General features: G+C 44.7%; 1 protein-coding gene across 2 annotated transcripts in view; it reads right to left on the bottom strand.

Moving 5' to 3' along the window:
- Positions 1 to 704: 704 nt before the first annotated feature.
- The window catches only part of SERPINI2 (serpin family I member 2), a 96,642-nt gene continuing 74,208 nt past the window's right edge, over positions 705 to 23,138 (bottom strand). For both annotated transcript variants that reach the window (XM_086944331.1, XM_086944332.1), the window contains exons 8-9: positions 15,675 to 15,761; positions 705 to 805 (exon numbers count right to left, since the gene is read on the bottom strand). In XM_086944331.1, coding sequence (XP_086800457.1) covers positions 729 to 805; positions 15,675 to 15,761 — 164 coding nt within the window. In that variant the 3' untranslated portion in view covers positions 705 to 728. The remainder of the gene's footprint in view (positions 806 to 15,674; positions 15,762 to 23,138) is intronic.

The raw sequence follows: 23,138 nt of genomic DNA, 5'->3' as shown, positions 1-23,138 counted from the left end.
TCGCTCACACCAGCGAGTCCTCGTAGAGGGGAGGCGGCACGCAGAAGGTCAGGTTTATAAGATTGCACAAGAGTTCTCCTCGTTGTTGGCTAGGACAAGCAGCACACTTCAGTACAGCAGAGTGAGTGGCACCCGCGAAGCGGGTGTCACGAAAGGTTATAAACCAGCGGGCGGTGGGCGTGTCCGTGGGCGTGTCCGCCGGGGGAAGAGGAACCAGCTGAGCAGCGTGGAGATTGCTGGTCCTCGCAGTCCCCCGGCTCGCTGTTGGTATTTGCCCAAGCCTTTACCCGGGGGCCTCAAGCTGGGAGCGGTATGCTAGCTCTGCCGATTGCAGGGCTCGCTCACACCAGCGAGTCCTCGTAGAGGGGAGGCGGCACGCAGAAGGTCAGGTTTATAAGATTGCACAAGAGTTCTCCTCGTTGTTGGCTAGGACAAGCAGCACACTTCAGTACAGCAGAGTGAGTGGCTTAGAATAAACAATGCCTAAGCCTATAGTAGCGACATTTAGAATCGTAAATGTCTTTTTTGCACAGGTTGTCTTTAGCATGCAAAAAGGGCTGTAAATTGGCCGAAAAAGACATAGCCTTGAAGGATAAAACAACATAACCTTGTTCTTAAAATATTCAAAACATTTTACCAGCGTAAACAGCATGATAAATACCTTCATTTAAAATTCAGGTGCTACAAAAGACTAACAAAATGTAAGAATTTAATGCTTCAAACTTTATTTACAAGGAATCCATATCCCTTCCTCGTACAATTTTAGTGTCAGGATTTGTCAGCTTCCCCATGAACAAAATTGAACCTAGAAGAAAAAACACACGGTTAAGGTTTGTTTGTTGTAAACTGGTCTTAAGCAATAGATTGTGCTATAAATCTGTTGTATGTCTGCTGTCAAATTTGCCTCCATTCCTCTATTAGCTCTTGCTTGATTTATTCTTACAATTTAAAAAAAAATCAAATAAAGTAGGCTTTGACTCCTCCCAGAGGAATATTGCTCTCTCACCTCATACTTTTGGCTGTTTCATGTATCATTCCCTTCCTACGGAGTTCTTGCTTTCAAAATTACACTGAATAATCACACATTAAATTCTTTATTGCAAAGATGCACTCTATACAGAAGGCAATTGCTTCTGTTTTTTTTTCTTCATTACAGCAGGCTTTTAAAAAAATATTTTAGCCAGGCTCAAAATGCAGGCCAGACCTGTTTACTTATTGTCTTTGCCAACACTTGTATCTTTTCTTTTAACTGTGACTATGTAAATGTGCTTCAAAGCTCTTCGAGAAGATATAGTTTCAAGGTTCAAATTACATGACATTTTGTGCACAAAATGAATTTCTGGTGTTCAAAATCTATTGATGAGAAAGAAAAGGAAGACCCAAACTGGGCTTTTGACTTAGTTCACCTCCTATTATACCAAACATTAACATAAAATCAGAATTTAAGTAGTGACACCTGAAAGTGAGTGAGGCAAAGAATGAAGGAACACTAAACATACATTAAAGAATACATTAAAAAAAACAATGCATATGTGTATTCATGAGTCAGAGACAGACAATTCTTTTTTTTAAAGTTTGCTTTTTGGTAAAAGGATTTTTGCCACTGTGGAAAATAGCAATGTGCATAGATACAAAAGTGTTCCTTATGCTCAAAACTATCTTCCATGACAGGGAATCAGAAACACATTCCAGAACATTTGTTGTTCAAGACACCAGTTATAATTTACTGGCTGGGACTATCAAAAGTTCATTGTTTTGTAGTGCGCCCTTACCTTTTATGTGATGAGGGGAACTGTTCATAAGGCCTATGAGGGTTATAAGTAAGTCTGCTCCTAATCCCTAGAAAGTGTTCACTCAGGGAAACTGTCAAGTAAATAGCCCAGGACAGGTCCTCCCAACTTAACATTCATAACAGCTCCAGCTCCTGCGGGCATATAAATGCCAAACCCTTATTTTCTGCGAGTGTCAACTGCATTCACAAATGGCAAATTCGTATTCACAGAACCTGACTCTCAGACATTTATGGATAACTCACAACTGAAAAAAAACCCACCAGTTCTATGGATTTTCTGTAGGTACATTGAAAATGGTGTGAAAGGGGATGGTCTTTGATAGGAGTCACGAGAGAACATTCCCCCACATGCATCAACCTATTTAGGAAGTGCAAACGGTGCGAATCGGTAAAATCGGCCGTTTGCACTTCCTAAATACGTTTTTGGGATGCATCATGCTTTTTTGATAAATTCGCTATTTTTAGCGATTTCCAAAAATGCGATTGCTTTTAAGGAATCGCAAATTTGCGATTCCTTAAAAGCAATGCATGATTGTTTTTCTAATTGCGAATTAGCAATTAGGAGGTGCAAATTACCACGAGGTTGAACCTCGTGGTAATGTGCGAAAAGTTGTGAAAAAGCTCAAAAAAGCATTTTTTAAGCTTTCATGTTTCAGACACACATGTCCTTAGGACATGTGTGTGTGAAACATGCACTTCAATTTCATTTCTGGGGTGCAGGGGGGGGTCCTTTGGACCCCCCTCTGCACCCTTGGAATGCATTAACAAATTGCGATTTTCAAAAAGAAAATCGCAATTTGTAAAAGCCTTCCCATTGATCCTTATGGGCCTTTTGGCCCATAGGAATCAATGGGAAATGCGAATTCGCACTTTGGAATTCCCATAATATTTGCAATTTGGTAAAAATTGCGATTTTTACCGATTCGCAAATATTTTGCGAAAATATACATGCATCCCGTTTTCCGAATTCCAAAATGCGATTCCCTATTTTTCGCAATTTGGAATTCGCAAAAGGCCGGGATGATGCATGTGGCCGATTGTGTATTCATAAACATTCCCTATAGCATTTTCCACCCTACAAGTACATATAAAACGACTCCACAAAAGCTCAGATGCACTTTTAGTGTGGGAACGTTTCACTCCCCTTATATTTTCATGGACTCCAGAAGAAGGAATATTTTTCACATGGGAAAATATTTTAATATGAAGGAAATGAATGAAAAATGTACAACTCAAAATTTTCCTCAATTTCTAAACATGTGGATTCTACAACAAAGGGACACAGGACAACACTTCGAAATCTAGGCGTTTGATAGATTTACGAACATACTCAATAGAACCCTATGAATCTGAGAATACACACAAATCTAGCCAAGTCTTAGAAGTAAATATACACATTGTTAAAAAGGATTGTGCATTTAAACTCCATATTCCAATGTTAGCCATTAGGTGCCAATGACATAATTCAAACTTGCAACAGTTAATGAAGGATGATTGTCCAATGTCAACAGAGAATGCATTGTTGATATTGTTTTGTATGAAATTCACATAAAGAGCTCTTTTGGTACAGACATTAGTTGGATAAATACTTGGATGTGTGCTAGATGTTTCTGACCATTTAACAATTATCTTGCAAGGTATTCACTAAGATGTCATGCCCAGACTCACATTTAGTGGCACACAATTTAATGAGTAAAAGCTTTTAAAAAGTTACAATAGAAATTATAAACTTGACTTTGACTGAATGATGTTCTGAGATAAAAACTATTTTTTAATTGTGTTTCTGCAATTAAATATACTCTAAAAACTAAACATTCTATTGAAGGCAGGAAATAGTATCAAACCTTTTTTTTAACATCATTATTGTCATTAACACTGTGAACACCCTTCTTTCCGATCAGGCCACTAAGGCACAATTGTGGTGTATTTAGGAATTCTGTCACTTCCATCAACTTGATCCCATTCTAACTACTATGGTCAGTAAATCCTGCTTCATCATTTGACTTTGACCACCAAAAGGGATTGATACAGATTCATGGATGATCTATTTTAATACCCTTCTTCAAGGGAAGAGTTTGATGGATGTGTAGAATAGTGAGTCCTTCCCTCGCCCCTGTTGCATAAGAACTATCCCTTCGTCTTAAGCTTCAGCTGTCTCAAATCTGCCAAGGAGAGAGTGAGAACAGAAACGGATACCAGATTGTGATGCCAAAGTGATTCTGATTTGTTCAAGCAAAAACCATCAAACTGATAAATGCAGCTGTGCTTCTATACCTTTTTGTGACTGGTGGCATATAGAGAAGCTCCATTTGTGGTGTTCCCAGTGCACTCCAGCCGGGCTACTCCACAATGTGTCTAGTTTAAGCCATTGTAGCCTGCACTGAAAGAAGGCTGCAAATCTTAGATATTTATATGTTCTATGCCTGTCAGGTTCATCCACATTGGCTTAGTACTTTTATTTAAACATTTTTTATGGTTTTTCGAAATGTTTGGAAAATCAGCTGATATCCTTCAGTGGAGCAGTCCTCCAAAACTGCCAGAATCCTCTCTGATATGTAAGAGTCCCAGCAGTTCTCTTCAAAACCACCAAACCCTAAACAACAAAACCCGCAGAATTATCTCAGAGAAAAATATTGTAAAACTGGATGAATCCAGAGCAAGCATGTGAGAAAATGACAACCTCCTTGTGCCTTTTTCCCCTTTTTTAAGAACTATCTCCAATATGAGCACCACAAACTCGATGCAAGCCAGTGGAGCTGTGTTATGCTTTGCTAAATTATCTGTATATCCATCAAACTTTCGGATGGCTCTAGCACAATCTTGTGCCTTGCCATTGGTTGCTGAGAGGCATGTCTCTTGCCTGGAGCTTTTGCTCTATAACAGAGCCTAATTGTCTCCAACTGCCTGCTTGAGCAATGGGATAGCCAGAGTCTGTTATGGTTTATCCTGGGTCACAGGAGATGTTGTAATAAAATCATCAGCATTTTTTAGTGTTTTACTTGAGGAACAAATGTATTCAGATCATCTGAGTAAAAGACCATGGTTAGTACATATGGTTATTCGTTTATAGAATTATAATTTTTCCACAAAACCCAAAATAAATATGGATAAATACATAAAGCAAAAAATAAATAAGGATAAATACAGATGGAAAAGTCAAAGAATTAAATACCATAAAACAGGTAGCCCTAATTATAAGTCTCCCTTTTTGTTATCCGTCTGGACCCACTCACCTGTACAATCCTTGGAGAAGGAGGAGGTTTTGACATCTTTGCTAGTTATAAAGAATATTCTCTTTTATGTTGAACTGCTGGACTGAAAATTTTACACTGGGATTTGATCTTCCAGTTCCCAATCTGATTTCGTAATATACTGAGCTGCTCTGCTGAAGACTTTACACCAAGACTCGATCTGCTAGTTTCCAATCTGATTTCCAGGCACACTGTCTACTTGGTCTGTCCTATGCTGTGCCAGCTTTGGTTTGGATCAGACTGTCTGAAATCCTGATAAACTAATTGGTTTATTTGTGGTTTTGCAGACAGAGTGGTTAGAGGTTTTGGCGCCACTGAATAAAATTGTTGTGTGTGGATGGCCCTGAAACAGGATGAGAAGGAGAACAGGACCAGCAAGCACTCCCCAAGGGCACTGTCCTAGAGCTGTATCTATGTTGACGGTGTTAGTTAAAACATATTCTGAAAAGTTCTAAAGGTTGTAATACTGTTCAGCAGTAAAATCAACAAAGAAATAAACGTTATCTAAATTTGTGGACCCACAATAACTTATCCAAGAAAGATGGACTTGCCTTGGACTGAAGAAGTGTTTTTTCCTGCTCACTCAAAATCACAAGTCTGCATAGACTTTCCACTGTGAGTTCCAGCTAGAACACTAGGGTTCAAATAGCTCTGTTTGCCTTCATCCTACTTGAAGTTTCTCCTGAGACTGCCCACTTTGCAAATATAACAATAATTGGCCACAGAAAAGGGTCCAAAGTGACAAAGCATCCCCTAAGTGGCTCCTGAAGGGTAGTTTCTTTCACCACAAGCTTTTAACTTCAGTTTTTTACCTTCAAAACATGCTACTGCCAAAAGTATCTGGAAATGTGGAAAACTCATAGGACATCCCCTGACAACTCATCGCAACAGACAGACTTTTAACCGATGATAGGAGCTAAATTGAGAAAACATAGAATACCTATTGGGTACAGTTCATGTGCCTCTAAGGGTGCAGCCAATTAGGCTTTTGTCAGAGCTCTTACACCGCATATATTTCAGACACAGATAGGAGCCGATTACAACACAGCTCAAAGTCTTCGACCGACTGTTGGAGCCTTCCGAGCCCCATCGTAATTGGCTCCTTGGTTTACTTTCCGACTGCCTAATTGAGGCATATAGGCATAGGCAGTCAGAAAGAACACTGGTTGGCCAGTCCTGCTGGCTTCCCGTCGGCCAGTCGGAATCCAGCCAGTAATCTCAAGGGCGAGCCTTTCAGCCCTTGAGATTACAATGCGTGGTTTCCGACATAGTTTCTGTTATAAAAGAAGTTGGAGGCAAATAAAAGGCTTAATGGTTATTTATTAAGCACTACAGAGAATAACTGGTGATCCCATCAGAAAGCAGGGAGCTAACTGACTAGGAAGAACACAGTAGAAAATGACATCAGGAAAATGGAATGTCAGACTTAAAGGGATACAGCAGAACATAAGTGCAGAGAATACAACATATCCTCTTCCCTTCATGTGGTAGAAGCAGAAGAAAAAAACCAAAATACAAGCAGAAAAAAAAAAAAATACAAGCACATGCTCTTCATTACAGAGAGAGACCTTATTTGCAAACAAAATCATGTAAGTAACCCGGAGGTCTTCTCACTCTCTGAGCTCTACCAACATTAAGTTCCTTAGAAGGAACATCACGGCCGCACTCAGCCTTTTTGTACAGTGCCACACGTCTTAAGTTCCAACTTTCACCGTTGAATAGAGATATGAACCTTTTGTGAACAGACTTGACTTTGAAAGGTCCCCTGAACTTTGTCAACCCAACCCCAACTCGACCAGGCTTGACCTTCACCCAATCGTTCACCGCAATCTTACAGCTTCCATCCGGTTCACCCACAACGCCAGGATTGTCAGGACCAACATTTATCAACTCTTTCATCCAGGCAGCAACCAGCTTGGTGCCAGCTGAACGCCCCCTCATGATGCTGAAAGGAACCATTCCAGTCACACCATTCTCAGTGGTTCTGTAGGCCCAAACCAGGTCAACCAGGTCGTTCACCAATTCTCTCACATCTGTCCTGGACGAAATTGCCATCTGAATTGCACCCTTAACCATCCGGTTCGCCCTCTCAACTATTCCATTCCCCTGGGGATTGTAAAGTGAGGTCCTTGAATGTGCAATTCCGCACCTTTTCAAGAAATTAGCCATCTCCAGGGAAGTCAACTGGGTCCCATTGTCGGTGATAATCCTAGTTGGAAAACCTTCCTCTCTAAAAATGTCACCCAACACAGTAATAGTGTTGCTGGTAGTGATCTCCCTCATGAATTTAACCACTAACCACTTTGAGGAAATGTCAACTACCACCAACCCAAACCTCATATCTTGGCTCAGCTGGTAGAACGGGCCAATGAAATCAAGGCATATAGTGTGCCATGGACACCCTGGGTCACCTATTGAGCCACAACCAATATGACTACCAACTTTAAGCCTCTTCTCACTCTCCAAGCAGTCCGTACATTTTTCCACCCACTGAGAGATTTCTAAGTCCATACCGGGCCACCAAAAATTCTCCCTAACTCTCCTCTTGGTGAGGGACTGGCCCAGATGGCCTTCGTGGGCTAACTTAAATAAAGTAAACCTCACATCTTGTGGAGGAATAAACTTATCTTCCATTAAAATTAAGAAGCCATCTTTGTCCAAGACAGATAGCTGTTCCAGGACTTTCAAATATGGGCGAAGTGCTGGGGATAGGCAACTCTCTCTTCTTGGACCTTTTACAATCAAGTCCTTGACTTCTCTCAACACAACATCCTTAGCCATAGAGGTATTCCACTGACTCTTGCCAATCGCCCCGGCACAGATATCCACTACCTCATCCACAGCAGCCACAGACCCTTCGGAATTGGATGATTCGACTCCGACCTTGTCTACTATCTCCCAAGGTAGTGGTAGTCTAGAGAGTCCATCGGCTTGGCAATTCCTCCACCCTGGGATGTACTCAACGGTATACAGATACTCTTGAATCCTAGCAGCGAGTCTAGCTAACCTCGCAGAACCCTTGCCGGCCCCACCAGGTGACAGGATTTTAACTAAGGGTTTGTGGTCTGTCAACAGCGTAAACTTGAACCCCCACAAATACATCCTGTAATACTCGCAACCCCACGCTGCAGCTAAGGCCTCCCGCTCGATTATAGAGTAATTCCTCTCAGCCGTTGTGAGCGTCCTTGAAGCAAAAGCCACAGTCTTGGTCCCAGACTCATGTACTTGAGCCAAAACCGCACCAACACCCACAGCACTGGCATCCACAGTCAAGACTGACCTACGGTTGGTATCAAATGGTGTCAAGATGCCCGCATCACAAATTTCATCTTTGATTTTTTTGAAACATTCTTCTTGCTCCACGCCCCACACAAACTTGCATCCTTTCCTCAACAACACCTTAATTTTTTCCGTCTTCTCTGCAAAATCCCTTACAAATTTAGCATAGTACTCAATGAGGCCGAGAAACGACCTCAACTGATCTTTGTCGCTCGGAGCTGGTGCATTCCTGATAGAGTCTAATAAGCCTCGCTTGGGTTTCACACCATCGACAGATAGGGTATATCCAAGGTATTCAACTTCCTCCACTGCAAATTTACATTTCTCTTTTTTAAGAGTTAATCCAGCTTGTTCCATCCTTTCCAAAACAGTTTTTAAAATCAGATTGTGTTCCTCTACAGTTTCACCGAATATTAGAACGTCGTCTTGGAAATACACCACATTGTTCACTCCCTTCAGTACAGCCCCCATCATTCTTTGAAACACCCCGGCTGCAGAGGCAAGTCCGAAGGGCATACGTGTGAATTGATAAATCCCCTCAGTTGTTATAAAAGCTGTCAACGCCTTGGAGTCTTGGTGTAAATTTATTTGATGATAAGTGCTGCGGAGATCCAGCTTGGAGAAGTACTTCCCCCCTTTTAGTGACAGAACTAACTCGTTGATGTTTGGTAAGGGGAAGTTATCCACTACAATGTTCTGGTTCAGGGTGCGAAGGTCCACACAAAAACGAAATTTTCCGTCAGATTTGGTTGTGATAACTACGGGAGAAATCCAGGGTGATGTTTCTATTTGTTCTATCACTCCCTGATCCAACATTTCTTTCAACATCTTCTTCACTTCCTCACGTGCAATGAATGGAACCTTCCTCACCCTGTGTTGCATGGGCATGGCATCGTCACGCAATACAATCTTATGCACATAACCTCTCAACTCTCCAATGTGCTCATCAAACAAACCATTCATCCCTTCGACAATCGAATCTGTGGTTATGCTATCCACAACCATCACCTGCTGTGCTGCCCTGGGATTAATGATTATACCAAGGTCATACTGTTGCCCCCATCCCAAAATCGCTGGGCCTGATCTGGCTACATACACCTTCCCTTTAACGGAACGATCTTTAAATGATATCACACATACCATGAACCCAATTACATCTATGCTCTCACCTTGGTAACCACACGGACTAATATCGCTAGGCAATAATTGCACATCTTTCCAATTTTCTAAGTACATATCCTTGGGGATGATAGTCCACAATGACCCTGGATCGACCATCAGCTGGGTCTCTACCTCATCAATACGAAATTGAGCTTTGGGCCTGAACCTTCTACCAGGCTCCCCTTCACTGACACCATGCTCACCCAAACACAATATTTTGTTGGCACCCTCAACACCAACAATGTCTCTCACTATTTCCCTGTTTTCCACAACAGCTACTTTATCTGCATTTCCTCCCCTACACATCTTGGAGAAATGTCCCTTCCTCCCACACTTTCTACAAACCTTATCAATAGCAAAGCATCTCCTAAAATCTGAATTATGAAAAGTGCTCCCGCACCTACTGCACATCCTTCCTTGAAATCTATTCCTGTCACTTCCTGAAAATCCATTGTTGAATTTCTTCGGGCCTCTTTCACTCAAATCTACGCCTTTCCTGTTCACAGCAGCAACTTCATCTTGTTCAACACAAGAAACCCCATTCCCATGTACATTTTCCTTTCCATTATCTCTCTTTTCCATCTCTCTCATGCATGCATTCGATTCTTCAACTACTTTCGCTATATCAATTGCCATTTGTAATGTAGGATTTTTTGCAGCCCACAATTTTTCCTGCATCTTTTTATTGCGACATTGTACTATCAGCTGGTCTCGTATCATTTCGTCTCTTATCTCTCCAAAACTACATTTAATGGACAATTCTCGTAACCTAGCTACGAATTGGTCTACTGATTCCTCACTTCTTTGGGGTTGAGTGTAAAATTTATGTCTGGCCATAACAATATTTACTTCCTTTGCATACTGCTTCTTCATGCGAGCTTTTGCTTCAGTATATACATTGGTTATAGCTCTCCCATCTTGATTCAATCCTACCGGAAGATATTTAAAGGAACGTTGGCCTTCTTTACCTAGAGCGCTTAACAAAAGGGCTTTTTTTCTAGTTGCGCTAAAATCCTTTCCATCAAGTGCCTCTATATAGTTCTCGAAAATGTCTATCCATTCATCCCACTCGATGGGTGGATCTCCAGTTGTTTGCAGGAACATGGGAGGTACGATAACGTTAAGATTTTCCATCTTATTCACACAAAAAAAAATGGTATAGCTTGTAAGCACTGTCTCTTTGTATGTGGATACTCTTTTAAAAAGAAATAATTTATTTGAGAACTCTTCACAATGTCCTAATCATTCACACCAAATGAATATTGTGCTTCTTTGCAGTAAAATACAATAAATAATGATCAAAATGTGAAAGTTAGTCTAGTTGCACCAGGTATGTCTTACTATCGAGTGGCACATAGTAGTGCTTAGCGTGTCATGAGCTTACCGTATCTGTCTTTCATCTAAGGAAATTACTTGTGCAAAACTGCTCCACCGCAACTGTTCATTTCACTTGCGCCTGTCTTTATTTTTTATATTTAATTAGCACATAACAAGGCAGTATTTTTTTTTTAATGCGCGGTATCCTTTTCGATGCGCGACGTTTCTTTCCACACGCGTTGCTCTTTGAATTGCCGGAGCGCGTTACTGGGGTTGCTTGGTAACGCGAGTAAACAAAGATGACGTTCGCGTAGCGTCATTACATCATTTCCGCTGCCTCATGTCCGCCTGACGCTGCCTGACGCTTACTCGTCTTCCTGAATGGTATTGTTTACCTTCGAGTGGTCGATTCCGTTCTGAGGGTGAGTAGGCTCGTGTTTCTCTACGCGAGCCTGGTTTGAAAGATGCAGAGCGATGTCGACTCCGTTCAGAGGGTGAGTAGGCTCGTGTTCCTCTACGCGAGCTTGATTCGAAAGATGCAGCGCGATGCCAATTCCTGCCAGTTAGTTTCTGCAGATTAGTTTCAATCAGCGTGTGTGGTACAAAAACGCATAAGTCAAACCTGTTTCTTCCGTTTGGATTGTAGCTTCCACAATTTCCACAAAACAAAGATACAGTTTGTTACGATGCCTTTGGATTGCGCTTTACACAATTTTCACAAAGCGAGCTTACAGTTAGATGTGGAAAAAACACACAAGTCAATTTTCTTTCTTCCGTTTGAATTGCAAAAACGCATAAATCAATCTCCTCTAATCCTGCGGTTTTCACAATTTCCACAAAACGAGGCAGATCCAAGACTAACTGTTGTAGTTTACTTTGTATACATCCAAATTCTGTTTCTTTAAAGACTACGGCGTTCACAATTTCACGAGAAACAAGGTTACAGTTCAGTTTAAATCCAAAGTATAAGTAGACTTCAAACTCACCAGCTGTTTGAGAAAGAAGCAGAATTCACTTATTGTCTTGTTGTCCTAAAATTTTAGACATATTCATATTCATATCCATAGAAGAAGTTTATGTTTCCTGTTCACAGTTCCACTTTGCTTAAAATGTTCTTCTTCTTCTTTTTCTTTTTATCAAACTTGCGTGGTTTCTTTTTCACCAGTGGAGTTGTCCTCCCTCTGTAGTTGTCCAGCTCCCTTTGCTCATCGTCGCCATGTGTTATAAAAGAAGTTGGAGGCAAATAAAAGGCTTAATGGTTATTTATTAAGCACTACAGAGAATAACTGGTGATCCCATCAGAAAGCAGGGAGCTAACTGACTAGGAAGAACACAGTAGAAAATGACATCAGGAAAATGGAATGTCAGACTTAAAGGGATACAGCAGAACATAAGTGCAGAGAATACAACAGTTTCCATGCCAGTCTGTGTGTTTGGGTGCCCCCAGCATGGCCTCTTTACCTCACAGCCTCTGGTTGGAGGCTGAGGGGGCACCTATGGTGCCCCCCTGTTGATCCCTGCACCATGTGGCAGGCACCTTGAGGTGCCTGCCACGGGATGCGGGGATGAACTGCACTCCCATTTCACTATGAGAGCATGCATTACGCCCAGTAAAATGTAGGAATGCGACCGAATCGCGTTCGGTCGCGTCCTAATGAGGCGGTCGGGACCGCTGACTGGGTATCTGGCGAGTCGGTGTCGGGCGGAAGGAATTCCACCCGCAATCGAAATCGGGCCCAAACTACTGATCATAGGGCAGATTAAATGACGAGCAAAGGAAACACATTTTTGCATATATGGTTTTGCTATTTTCTTACTGTGTGATCAGTGGATGAATGGAAAGACTTCAGAACCCATTGAGTGAACTACAGAATCAAATTAATTTGTTTTTTTTTACAGGTTTATTTCTAGATTTAAGGTACATCAAAGACGCATACATTAGAGTTGAGAAATGCACTACAGTGGGAAAAAATCAAGGCCTACACTTAAATATTATGATTCCTCTACTTTGCAATGCTCCATTAATGTGTGTTATAATTAAACTGGGGTTATTACTAAATTCAAATATGTCAATAGATAGAAAGTGATGGGTTATTTTGCTCTGGAAGGTCCATGTAATAAATATTAATAATCCTATAAATATAGTCAGAAGATGACTTAGTTTCTCATTCCGAGCTCTCTTTAACTCCCTTTAGGGATAGTAAATGGGCTCAATGGAGAATAAAAAGAGTTGCAGGCTAAACGCAAAACTCAACCACATACTTCACCTGCTCAAAGCAGAGGAAATATTTAGGTGAAATATTAGGTATACATGCAGAGGTTTAGTTTTTTAAGGAGTTTTATATAGTGCAAACTTGACCCAGTATCGGGTATCAGAGCGCCTTACATAGCACCAGTTGAGTTACATGAGGACTCATTCATTTTTGTTAGGCACGGGGAGATTAGGTGATTTGCCCAGAATCACATGATGTTCAGCGTCATTGCCGAGACTTGTACCCAGTTCCCCAGATTCGAGGTCGACCTCCCTAGCCGTTAGGACAACTCCTCTCCCCAAGTTGGTACAGAAACATCAATTCCCTCAAGTTAATTCCCAAATACATGAACTTGGAAGGATTTGTGCCAGGAAGTACCTATGCACATGGCATCCTTAGCTCTGGAGGAGGGTAGGGCCAGGCCATTATCTGTCTCACTCCTAATGTAGCCTTTCCTGCATCATAAAATTGAAGTAAATATGAATGTCAGCAATAACTCTTATGTCCTACTACTATAAACTCAAAATTGGATTGCATTTTGGACAGAGTAGAGACTGGTAGTGGTAACAGATTCCACATTGATGTGATTGTGGACTTGGTTCTTGGGTCCACTAGAAAGTATCTTGTGTAGACTGCATTTTCTTGTTTAGAGGCTTTCCTTACTACCCTATGGAGAGCAGATTGTGAACCTGTAACCTCAAACTGCTGATGACTTGGGGCCTGATTTTAGAGCTTGGTTAATGAATTGACAAAAGAAGAAAAAGAGATGTCAGTGTGGAATGTTGTTCCTCAGTTGCATCTTCTGTTCTGGTGTTGGGTAGACCCAGGCCACCTGAAAGTAAATACAAAGGATCCCTTAGCCCCATGAGTAGAATCTCTGTTTTCTGGTCATTGAGGCTGAGACAGTTGAGCTTCATCAAGTGCTGAACATCTGTCAGACAGTTGACCACACTGTGAGGTTCCCTAGAATGTGGTATTAATTTAAGCAAGCTCCGGGATTCATCTGGATATACGTGGTAGCAAATGTGTTGATCTTCAAAGCTCTGAGCCGTACATTTTTAATATTGTGTGATGTAAAAACGAAGAGCTGGTTGGTTTACACTTTTAGTTACACCTACAAAATCTAGACTGTAGCAGATTTGCCTGTTTCGGGATTTTTTCCATTTTAATGTTAGAATAAAATGTGTTTGCAGCATTCCTTAGTTTGAAAACAGAAAGATATGTGCTAAATCAATAACTGGAAAGAGAGAGAGGGATTATTAGAATATTCAGTACATTTCCTGAGTATTTACATAGCAAAATATGTCATCAAAGTGACGTAGGATTCATGCAATTGCAAGCAGTATTTTGTAGTAAATTATGTTTAGGAGTTGCAAACTTCACAGAAAATTTATTTTCATTCAGTTAAAAGTTGTTTTTAATTATTCAAATTCTGCGTGTTTTAAATTAACTAAATTAATCTAGTGTGCTTGTTCGAAAATGACATTTATTCTTTTCTTGCCTAGGACCTCTTTAGCTATCTGTATTTCAGTAGATGCGCCACAGCGGCTTCCAATGCAATACTAATAATACAGGAATTCTGCTCTTTGGGGTCCCCTGCCTAGCTGGGACAATGACCATTGGCCTCAGGAGTAACTCTTCCCCCTTCTGCAGTAGAAAACGGTTATCCAGGCCTTGATTACATCGAGGCTGGAATATGCTATCTCTCTGTAGTGGGGCCTACCTGCCTGCCTCCTGAACAGATTACAGCTGGCGCAGAATGCTGCCGCTAGGCTTTTAGTACGCCTTCTCAGGACAGCCATATTTTCAACCAGGTTTAAAGGAATGGTTACCTATAAAAGGAGGTACAAGATTGAAAGGCTTGGTTCTGGCACACAGACCTTTGTTATCACAAAGGCCCTCAGTATCTGTCTAATAGATGTACACCTTACCAACCAGCATGGTCTCCTTGATCATGTAATGCATTGCTGGTTTCAACTTCACACTTCAGATGGAAAAAGTGGGGCTGTAGCCCCTTCTCTTATTTGGCTGCCACGGTGGAGTGGAAATGCCCTTCCAGTTCAGCTTGCACACTTCTAGGGTATTGTGACATATATGAGAGACTTATTAAGACCTGGAACTTCAGCTTGGCTTTTTAGTTCCAATGTTATTATGGATCAGACTTGCTACTTAGCGCCGGGACACTCCTTGAGTAGTTGACATGCTCTATAAATCCTGAAATATTATTAATAAAGAGAGTTCCTGTCCTCTGTGTCTGCTCAGAGGTACTTTTATTATTCTACCAAACTAATATGCAATCGCTATTGTTTTTAATTTAAAACTTTCATGTCTAGCATTCAGCCACCACATTTAGGCAGTGGTGTGTTTTCCTTTATGCTTCTATTTATTTTTATGGCCTATGCTTGAAATAACACAAAATTAACTAACACAGCGCCTTGCACTCCGGGCCGGACTGGCTACCGGGCGTTTTGGCATGCTGCCGAACTGGGGGCTGATTTCGTGGATGGGGACCTGCGGCCAAATCAATTGGCCTAATCAATGCTTGTTTCCACTTATAAAATGTATGAAATTACACCACTTTAAAAAAAATGTGGTTTACACATTTACTTTCATTGGACATACCAAGCAGGTTATCTTTAATTATAAACATGAACGGACGATTGGCCAGAAACTGGTACCGCGCCATGCTCATTGCTGAAATGTCCATGCCTGTAAAGACAAAAGTAAAGCAAGTTCAGTAGAAATTGTCAACAAAGCAACTTAAGAGGTTTACAGTAACTCAGTTGTGAAATGTACTGTTTTAAAAGCCATTTTGATTTAAATCCTTAATATTAATTTACTCATATTCCAGTAGAAATTCTGATTTGCCCATTGTCTCAATTACATGTTACTTCACTTCAATGATTACATGAACCCTGCCTGCTAAGGTCCCCTTTATGCTTAAAACGCTTTGCATACAACATTTCATACGTTTATGGCAGTTCAGGTGTTTTTTCAACTAAATTCTATATTGCACTCTGACAAGACAACTCACTAAAAGCTCGTCAGCACAATGAAATCAAATAATGTTTCACTGGAAGTGAGTTTGGTCAATTTTAGGTGCTTTACCCGCGCCCCATAAAAATCTCTCTTTTTAAATCAGCCAGCTCTCTTTGTTGTAGCTTCTATGCTGCATTACTTACATCAAAGCTTCCTGCTACTAAGCTCCAGTGCCTTATGACTAGGGGTGGGCAGAACTCGTGGAGTTGTACTCCACAGAATTCCATGGAGATGAATAAAAACTCTGTGCGATTCCTATGGACTATGGAGGCGAGGAAGCGCTAAGAAGCTAGGTTTTTAAAATGTAATTCCTGCTTCCCCCCGCGTCCTCCCTCCCTCGTGCCTCTGCCCCCTACCTCCCGCATACTTCCCCCTCCCGCCCGCCCCGCCCCCTATCTCCGATCAGCGCCGGCCACCGCTGCACAGAGCTGCTTAAACGTGTTCCCCTATCCCATCTTTCCTCAGGATCTGCATAGTAGTCAGTGACAAAGGCATGAAACAAAAGCAGATGTTGCCTTCTCTGCTACGTGAGTCAAACCTGCTTGATGTCAGGGACCATAAGACATCCTTTATTGGCTTCTTACACTTTATTCAAACTGACCGGCTTGCTCAGATATGTGCTTGTGGAGCGACTTGTCACTAGAAGATTTAATGGCGTAAAACTAGAGTGGCTTAACGGGTAGTGAAAGGACTGAAGTGATAGCCAGGACTGAGCTGAGAGCTGGACACAAGCAAAAACAAGCAGAATGAGAACTCCACTGACCGCCACATATACGAGCCAGCAGCGCAAGCGGGCAAACAGGGAGAGCTATGACTCCTAGAGTCATACAGATAAAGGCACACTTTGTGGCGCTATGTGGGAGCATTCCCTTACCTATGGGACAAACAAGTTACGAATTAGCCAACTATTCATCCTACCAAAGAAGCTTTCACCTCGCTAGAAGGTGGACTCAGCAACACCCCGGAAGTCTCAACCTCTCACTACTTCCCAGCGCTGCAGAGTACCTCCATCTTCTTTGGTAGGGGGATGACTCACGACACAGTGACCCCGCGGAAGTCACTCACTAATACCTAGTGGCTAGGAGGTGATAATGGACTGCTGTCCTGGTCACCCACACGCTCCTGGGCCTCCCGCCACCCCAGCCACCGAGGGCCGCCGAGCCCCCTGCCTCTCGCCACCCCAGCCACCGAGGGCCGCCGAGCCCCCTGCCTCCCGCCACCCCAGCCACCCGAGGACCGCGCCAGATTTTCCCGCCGCCCCAGCCCGAGGCCCCGCCCCCCCACCAGCCGATTGGCTCCCGCTCCCGCCCCCCCCCGCAGACCCTCCCTCCCGGCTCCCTTCTTATGACGTCCCCAGAGCGACCGCGCAGCGGACGCGCGCAGCGGGAGCACCGATGGTGCGCCAAAGGTAAGCCCGTCTGCGCCCGTCCGCGCCTGGACCGCGCCCAGCGCCAGGACCCTTGGCCCCCTCAGACCCCAGCCCACCCGCCGGACGTACGACGCCGCAACCCTCAACGCACTCAACACCGGCCGAGTCCCGGGCTGCTACCGAGCCACCCCGAGACGCACCCACGGACCCTTCTGCTGCAACTCCTGCAAGTTCACCTGCATCCGGACCTGCACTACAACTACACCAACCAAGACGAGCAACAGCAGCAGCCACCTGTAATGCATCCTGCTCAACACCCGCTCCATCCACAGGCACGCCATCGAGGTCTGGAACCTGCTCGACACCACAGCCCCAGACGTCGCCTTCTTCACAGAAACCTGGATGAACGCCTCCTCAGCGCCTGACATCGCCATCGCCATCCCAGACGGCTACAAGATCATCCGAAGGGACCGCGTCAACCACACCGGAGGAGGCATCGCCATCGTCCACAGGAACACCATCCGCATCACGACCAACACCGATGACACACTCGCAACCGCCGAGCACCTGCACTTCCAAGTCCACATCAACCCCAAGACCACCCTCAGAGGCACCCTCATCTACAGACCCCCTGGACAACGCACACAATTCAGCGAAGACATCGCCGACTTCATCAGCCCACACGCCCTCTGCTCCGCTGACTACATCCTCCTAGGGGACCTCAACTTCCACCTGGAGAACAACAACGACCGCAACACCACCACCCTGCTGGACAACCTCGCCAACATGGGACTCAAGCAACTGGTGACCACCCCCACCCACTACGCCGGACACACACTCGACCCCTTCTTCTCATCCGGCAAGGACATCGCCTTCAGCCACGCCACCGGACTCCACTGGACGGACCACAGCTGCGTCCACTTCAGCTTCGCAAGGACCACGATCCACCACCACCAGCAACAGGCTGCACGCAGGAACTGGAACAAGATCACAGCCGACCAGCTCGCGTCCTCCCTGAGCATGAACCCTCCCACCAGCACAACGAACCCTAGCCAGGCGGCCACCAACCTCACGAAGTGGATCAGCGACTGCGCAGACGAGCTCGCCCCCCTGAGGACCCCGCCCAGCAGACCCGGCAGCAAGAAAGCTCCATGGTTCACCGGCGAACTCAAGAGCTCCAAGAAGAACTGCCGAGCCCTCGAGAGAACCTGGCGCAGAGACCCAACACCGGACAACATGACTGCCCTCAAGCTCGCCACCCAAAAACACCACCAACTCATCCGCGCCACCAAGAAAACTGCATTCAAGGAACGACTGGACAACAACGCACACAACAGCAAAGAACTCTTCAACATCGTCAAAGAGCTCTCCAACCCCAAAGCCGGAAACAACGACATCACCCCTTCGCAAGACCTCTGCAACTCCCTCGCCTCCTACTTCCACAACAAGATCGCGGACATACACAACAGCTTCAGCACTCAACCGACGAACACCACGACCGAACCACCGCCCCCCACCACCACCCTCCGCGCCTGGACTCCGATCAGCACCGAAGACACCGTCCGCACGATGAACTCCATCCACTCCGGATCTCCGACCGACCCCTGCCCTCACCATGTCTTCAACAAGGCCGACGCTATCATCGCACCCCACCTGCGGGACATCATCAACACCTCCTTCGACACCGCTACCTTCCCGGAGAGCTGGAAGCACGCCGAACTCAGCGCTCTACTCAAGAAGCCATCGGCTGACCCCACCGACCTCAAAAACTACCGCCCCATCTCGCTGCTCCCGTTTCCTGCAAAAGTCATCGAGAAGACCGTCAACAAGCAGCTGGCCGCCTTCCTCGAGACGAACGGATCCCTCGACCCCTCGCAGTCTGGCTTCCGGGCCAACCACAGCACCGAGACCGCCCTGATCGCAGTCACCGATGACATCCGAGCGCTGCTCGACAACGGAGATACAGCGGCCCTCATCCTCCTCGACCTCTCCGCGGCCTTCGACACTGTCTGCCATCGTACCCTAGTACAACGCCTCAGCAACGTCGGAGTCCAGGAGAAGGCACTGGAGTGGATCATCTCCTTCCTCGCCGGAAGGACACAGAGAGTCCGCCTCCCTCCGTTCAGATCTGAAGCCACCGAAGTCATCTGCGGCGTCCCTCAAGGCTCCTCGCTCAGTCCAACCCTCTTCAACATCTACATGAGCCCCCTCGCAGACATCGCACGCCAGCACAACCTCAACATCATCTCCTACGCCGGCGACACCCAGCTGATCCTCTCCCTTACCAACGACCCCGCCACCGCCAGAGCCAACCTTCACGAAGGGATGAAAGAGGTAGCCGAATTGATGAAGAACAGCCGCCTGAAACTGAACTCAGATAAGACGGAAGTCCTCATCCTGGGATCCTCACCCGCCGCTTGGGACGACTCCTGGTGGCCCCCCGCCCTAGGCAGCGCACCCAAACCAACAGACCACGCACGCAACCTGGGCTTCATCCTGGACTCCTCCCTCTCCATGACCAGACAAGTCAACGTCATCTCCTCGTCGTGCTTCAACATCCTGCGCATGCTACGTAAGATCTTCCGGTGGATCCCCACCGAGACCAGGAAGACGGTCACCCAGGCCCTCGTCACCAGCCGTCTGGACTACGGCAACACCCTCTACGCCGGAACCACCGCCTAACTCCAGAAGAGACTCCAGCGGATCCAGAACGCCTCAGCACGACTCATCCTGGACATCCCCCGTCGCAGCCACATCTCCGGACACCTGAGAGATCTGCATTGGCTCCCGGTCAACAAGAGAATCATCTTCCGTATCCTCACCCACGCACACAAAGCCCTACACAGCCAAGGCCCAGGATACCTCAACAGCCGCCTCAACTTCTACGCTCCCAAACGCCAGCTTCGATCGACCAGCCACGCCCTCGCCGCCGTCCCCCGCATCCGTAGAGCCACCACAGGGGGACGATCCTTCTCCTACCTCGCCGCCAAGACATGGAACTCCCTCCCCACCCACCTCCGCCTGACCCAGGACCACCTCGCCTTCAGGAAGCAACTCAAGACCTGGCTGTTCGAGCAGTAGCAGACCCCCCCCCCCCACCCCCCACCCCCAGTGCCTTGAGACCCTCTGGGTAAGTAGTGCGCGATATAAATGCAATGATTGATTGATTGACTGTAGGAAGGGTTTGGGAATCCATGAGGACCCACCAAGCAATTAGTGAAGACAGTGCTGGGGCCCGCTGAGTCATACCATGGTGGAGGAGGACTTGTGTGACTTCACTTGCTGGAGGGGGCAGATGGCCTGAGAGGCTAGTGAGTGACGTCACCATAGGAAAAGATGGCTGGCAAACAAGTCCGAATTACAGTGGTCAAAGGCAGAGAAAAAAAACAGAGTCTCTCGAGCACGGTGGCCCTGTCTAGGTGGATACAACTCTCCCTCTTTTCCATGGCCCGTCATGTGAATAAAGCAGAAAGATGACCTGGTGGGGGTTGGTTAACTCCGCTAAGCGGCAGTCTGTAGACTTTTTGGCAAACTACGCTTTCCAAGCAGAGCGTGGATTGTACAAACTCCGCGACCTCCGCTGGCGGAGCAGAGTTTACCACCCCCCCTCACCCACATTCAAGAACTTCTCTCCTAAGGACCAAGCAACTGCCTACTTAAACATTGCCTACTTTTTCAGGATTTCTGAAGCAGAGGGTATGACTTAAAAATACACATAATGAGAAGTCGAGGAACAAACAACAGGTAGGCCTGATACACATTTTGTTTATGGATCCAGACAGGGTCATTCTGGCCTGTTACAATTATAATGGCATTTAAAACATCAATGCTTTTAGATCTGGGTGCAAGATTGGTGGCCGCATTACTTTTCCAAGACTGATTTCCATGCGGCAAGCCTCTGTCTAGATTGCCATAGTATGCAATAGAATTATGGGTATGGAATGGGATCTGAGTAACTACCAGTGAAAGAGATTCAATCAAGAACTCCGCCCGTCATGTTTATTTGCCTTCCTCTGTGGCATGCCTCAAGTGTGACGAGTATGCCCAGACATGGATCCTATGCTCATTGTGCCACTGGACTCCAGCTGCACCCTACTATCAAAGCCCAAATAGGCTGAAACAAATCTGGGGCTCTTTGTGTTCCCTTTCAGGCAGGACTTGGCTTGGCAGTTCAGGTTGCACTAGCCTATTGGAGCAGGACCAAGGTTGATTTGCATATGACCATCTCTGTCCATAGTGGGCAAAATGATCACTGGAAAGCTGCCCAAGTGATTGGGTGGCGACTTCTTCAAGCATTCCAACCATCAACTTATTTCCTCAGTGTAAAGCAGATTGTGGCCCAAATCAGCAAAATGTCGTTCAGTTACTTCCACCAGAGATGAAAACGGAGGCAGAAGGGAGCCAATAACCACCATATAAAAGTTGTTTTGCACTTTTTGTGAGTGGTTCGTGTAGCAAATGTTTCACCCATTTCTTATACTAATGTTGGAGATAAGCCCCACATGATTTATCTTACAGGTAAATGTAGTCTAAACTCAATCATTCAGGAATGTGGCAGTAAAATGTATCTTTATAAAAAAGATATATATTTTTTTTGTTTTTTATTCATTTTTTTTTTGTATTTTGAGGAAAGCCGACACTGTGAATGTGCAGGGGTTCTAGTCAGCCTGATCTATAGTACAATTCTGATCATTTCACATTCCTTAGCCCTGCTATGGCCCCGGAGTAGACATCCTACACACTCCTGTCACATACTTACAGAATGCCTATCACCCAGTTTGATTAGCTGCCTTACCAATGATCACGGTGGCTTCAGCCTGGTGGTCATGTGATAGAGGAGGGGCAATTTCAACTTGTGGAGAGATATAAAGTGTTATCCCCTTCGAATCAGTATAAAGCCAACAGCAGAGATCTGGAACAGGGACTGAGCACCACCCATTCCACCTTGGGTGCCACAACCTCTACATAAGAGAACATTTCTGTTCCACCCTTTTAAGTTTGCCATTCTGAAAAACTATACACATAATCTTTAAATGGACAAACATGACGATATAAAAAAAAGAAAGAATTGTTTGACAAAAACACAAACAATCCCATACTTCAAATGTCATACTGGAGAAGAAACTAAAACAGTTACTAAAGGAACAATTTGTTTTTGTCACAAGCAATGTCCATAGCCTTAGAATTACATTCTCCCAATCTGTGTAGTCTACAAAAATACTGTGTAATTTACTAAAGATATTTTAAAATATTTTATGTTCTACAACATGTGTAAATATATTTTAAAGGAACTTTAATTTTTTTTAACATTCTTTTATAATTGTAAATCTCACAGCTTTTGCATGAAAGAGCGTGTATGAAATCCACAACATTAATACAAATGCAGCACAATATTGTGCAAACATCCCAGGTTGGTGCTGTCTGGCTGATGACAATGCAAAAGTTCATATATTCAAGTTGTCGTATTTACGCCTTGCAGTAGTGTATAAAATAGGGTGAGTTCAGGTGGGAGGTCTACACTCACAAATAAGGCTGAACCTGACTGTACCTCCCTCCTAACTGAATATAATGGTAAAATGCAAACTAATCCATCAATCAACAAATCCTGCAGGCTCCTCTTAATTCCCACTCACTTGGGCTTACCGTTCCCACCCCCCATCTTATGACCTACCTGCCCC

The sequence above is a fragment of the Lissotriton vulgaris genome, chromosome 11 (genome assembly GCF_964263255.1).
Source record: "Lissotriton vulgaris chromosome 11, aLisVul1.2, whole genome shotgun sequence".
Classification (NCBI taxonomy): domain Eukaryota; kingdom Metazoa; phylum Chordata; class Amphibia; order Caudata; family Salamandridae; genus Lissotriton; species Lissotriton vulgaris.
Note: the sequence above shows the minus strand (reverse complement) of the source record. Positions and strands in the feature narration are given on the sequence as shown.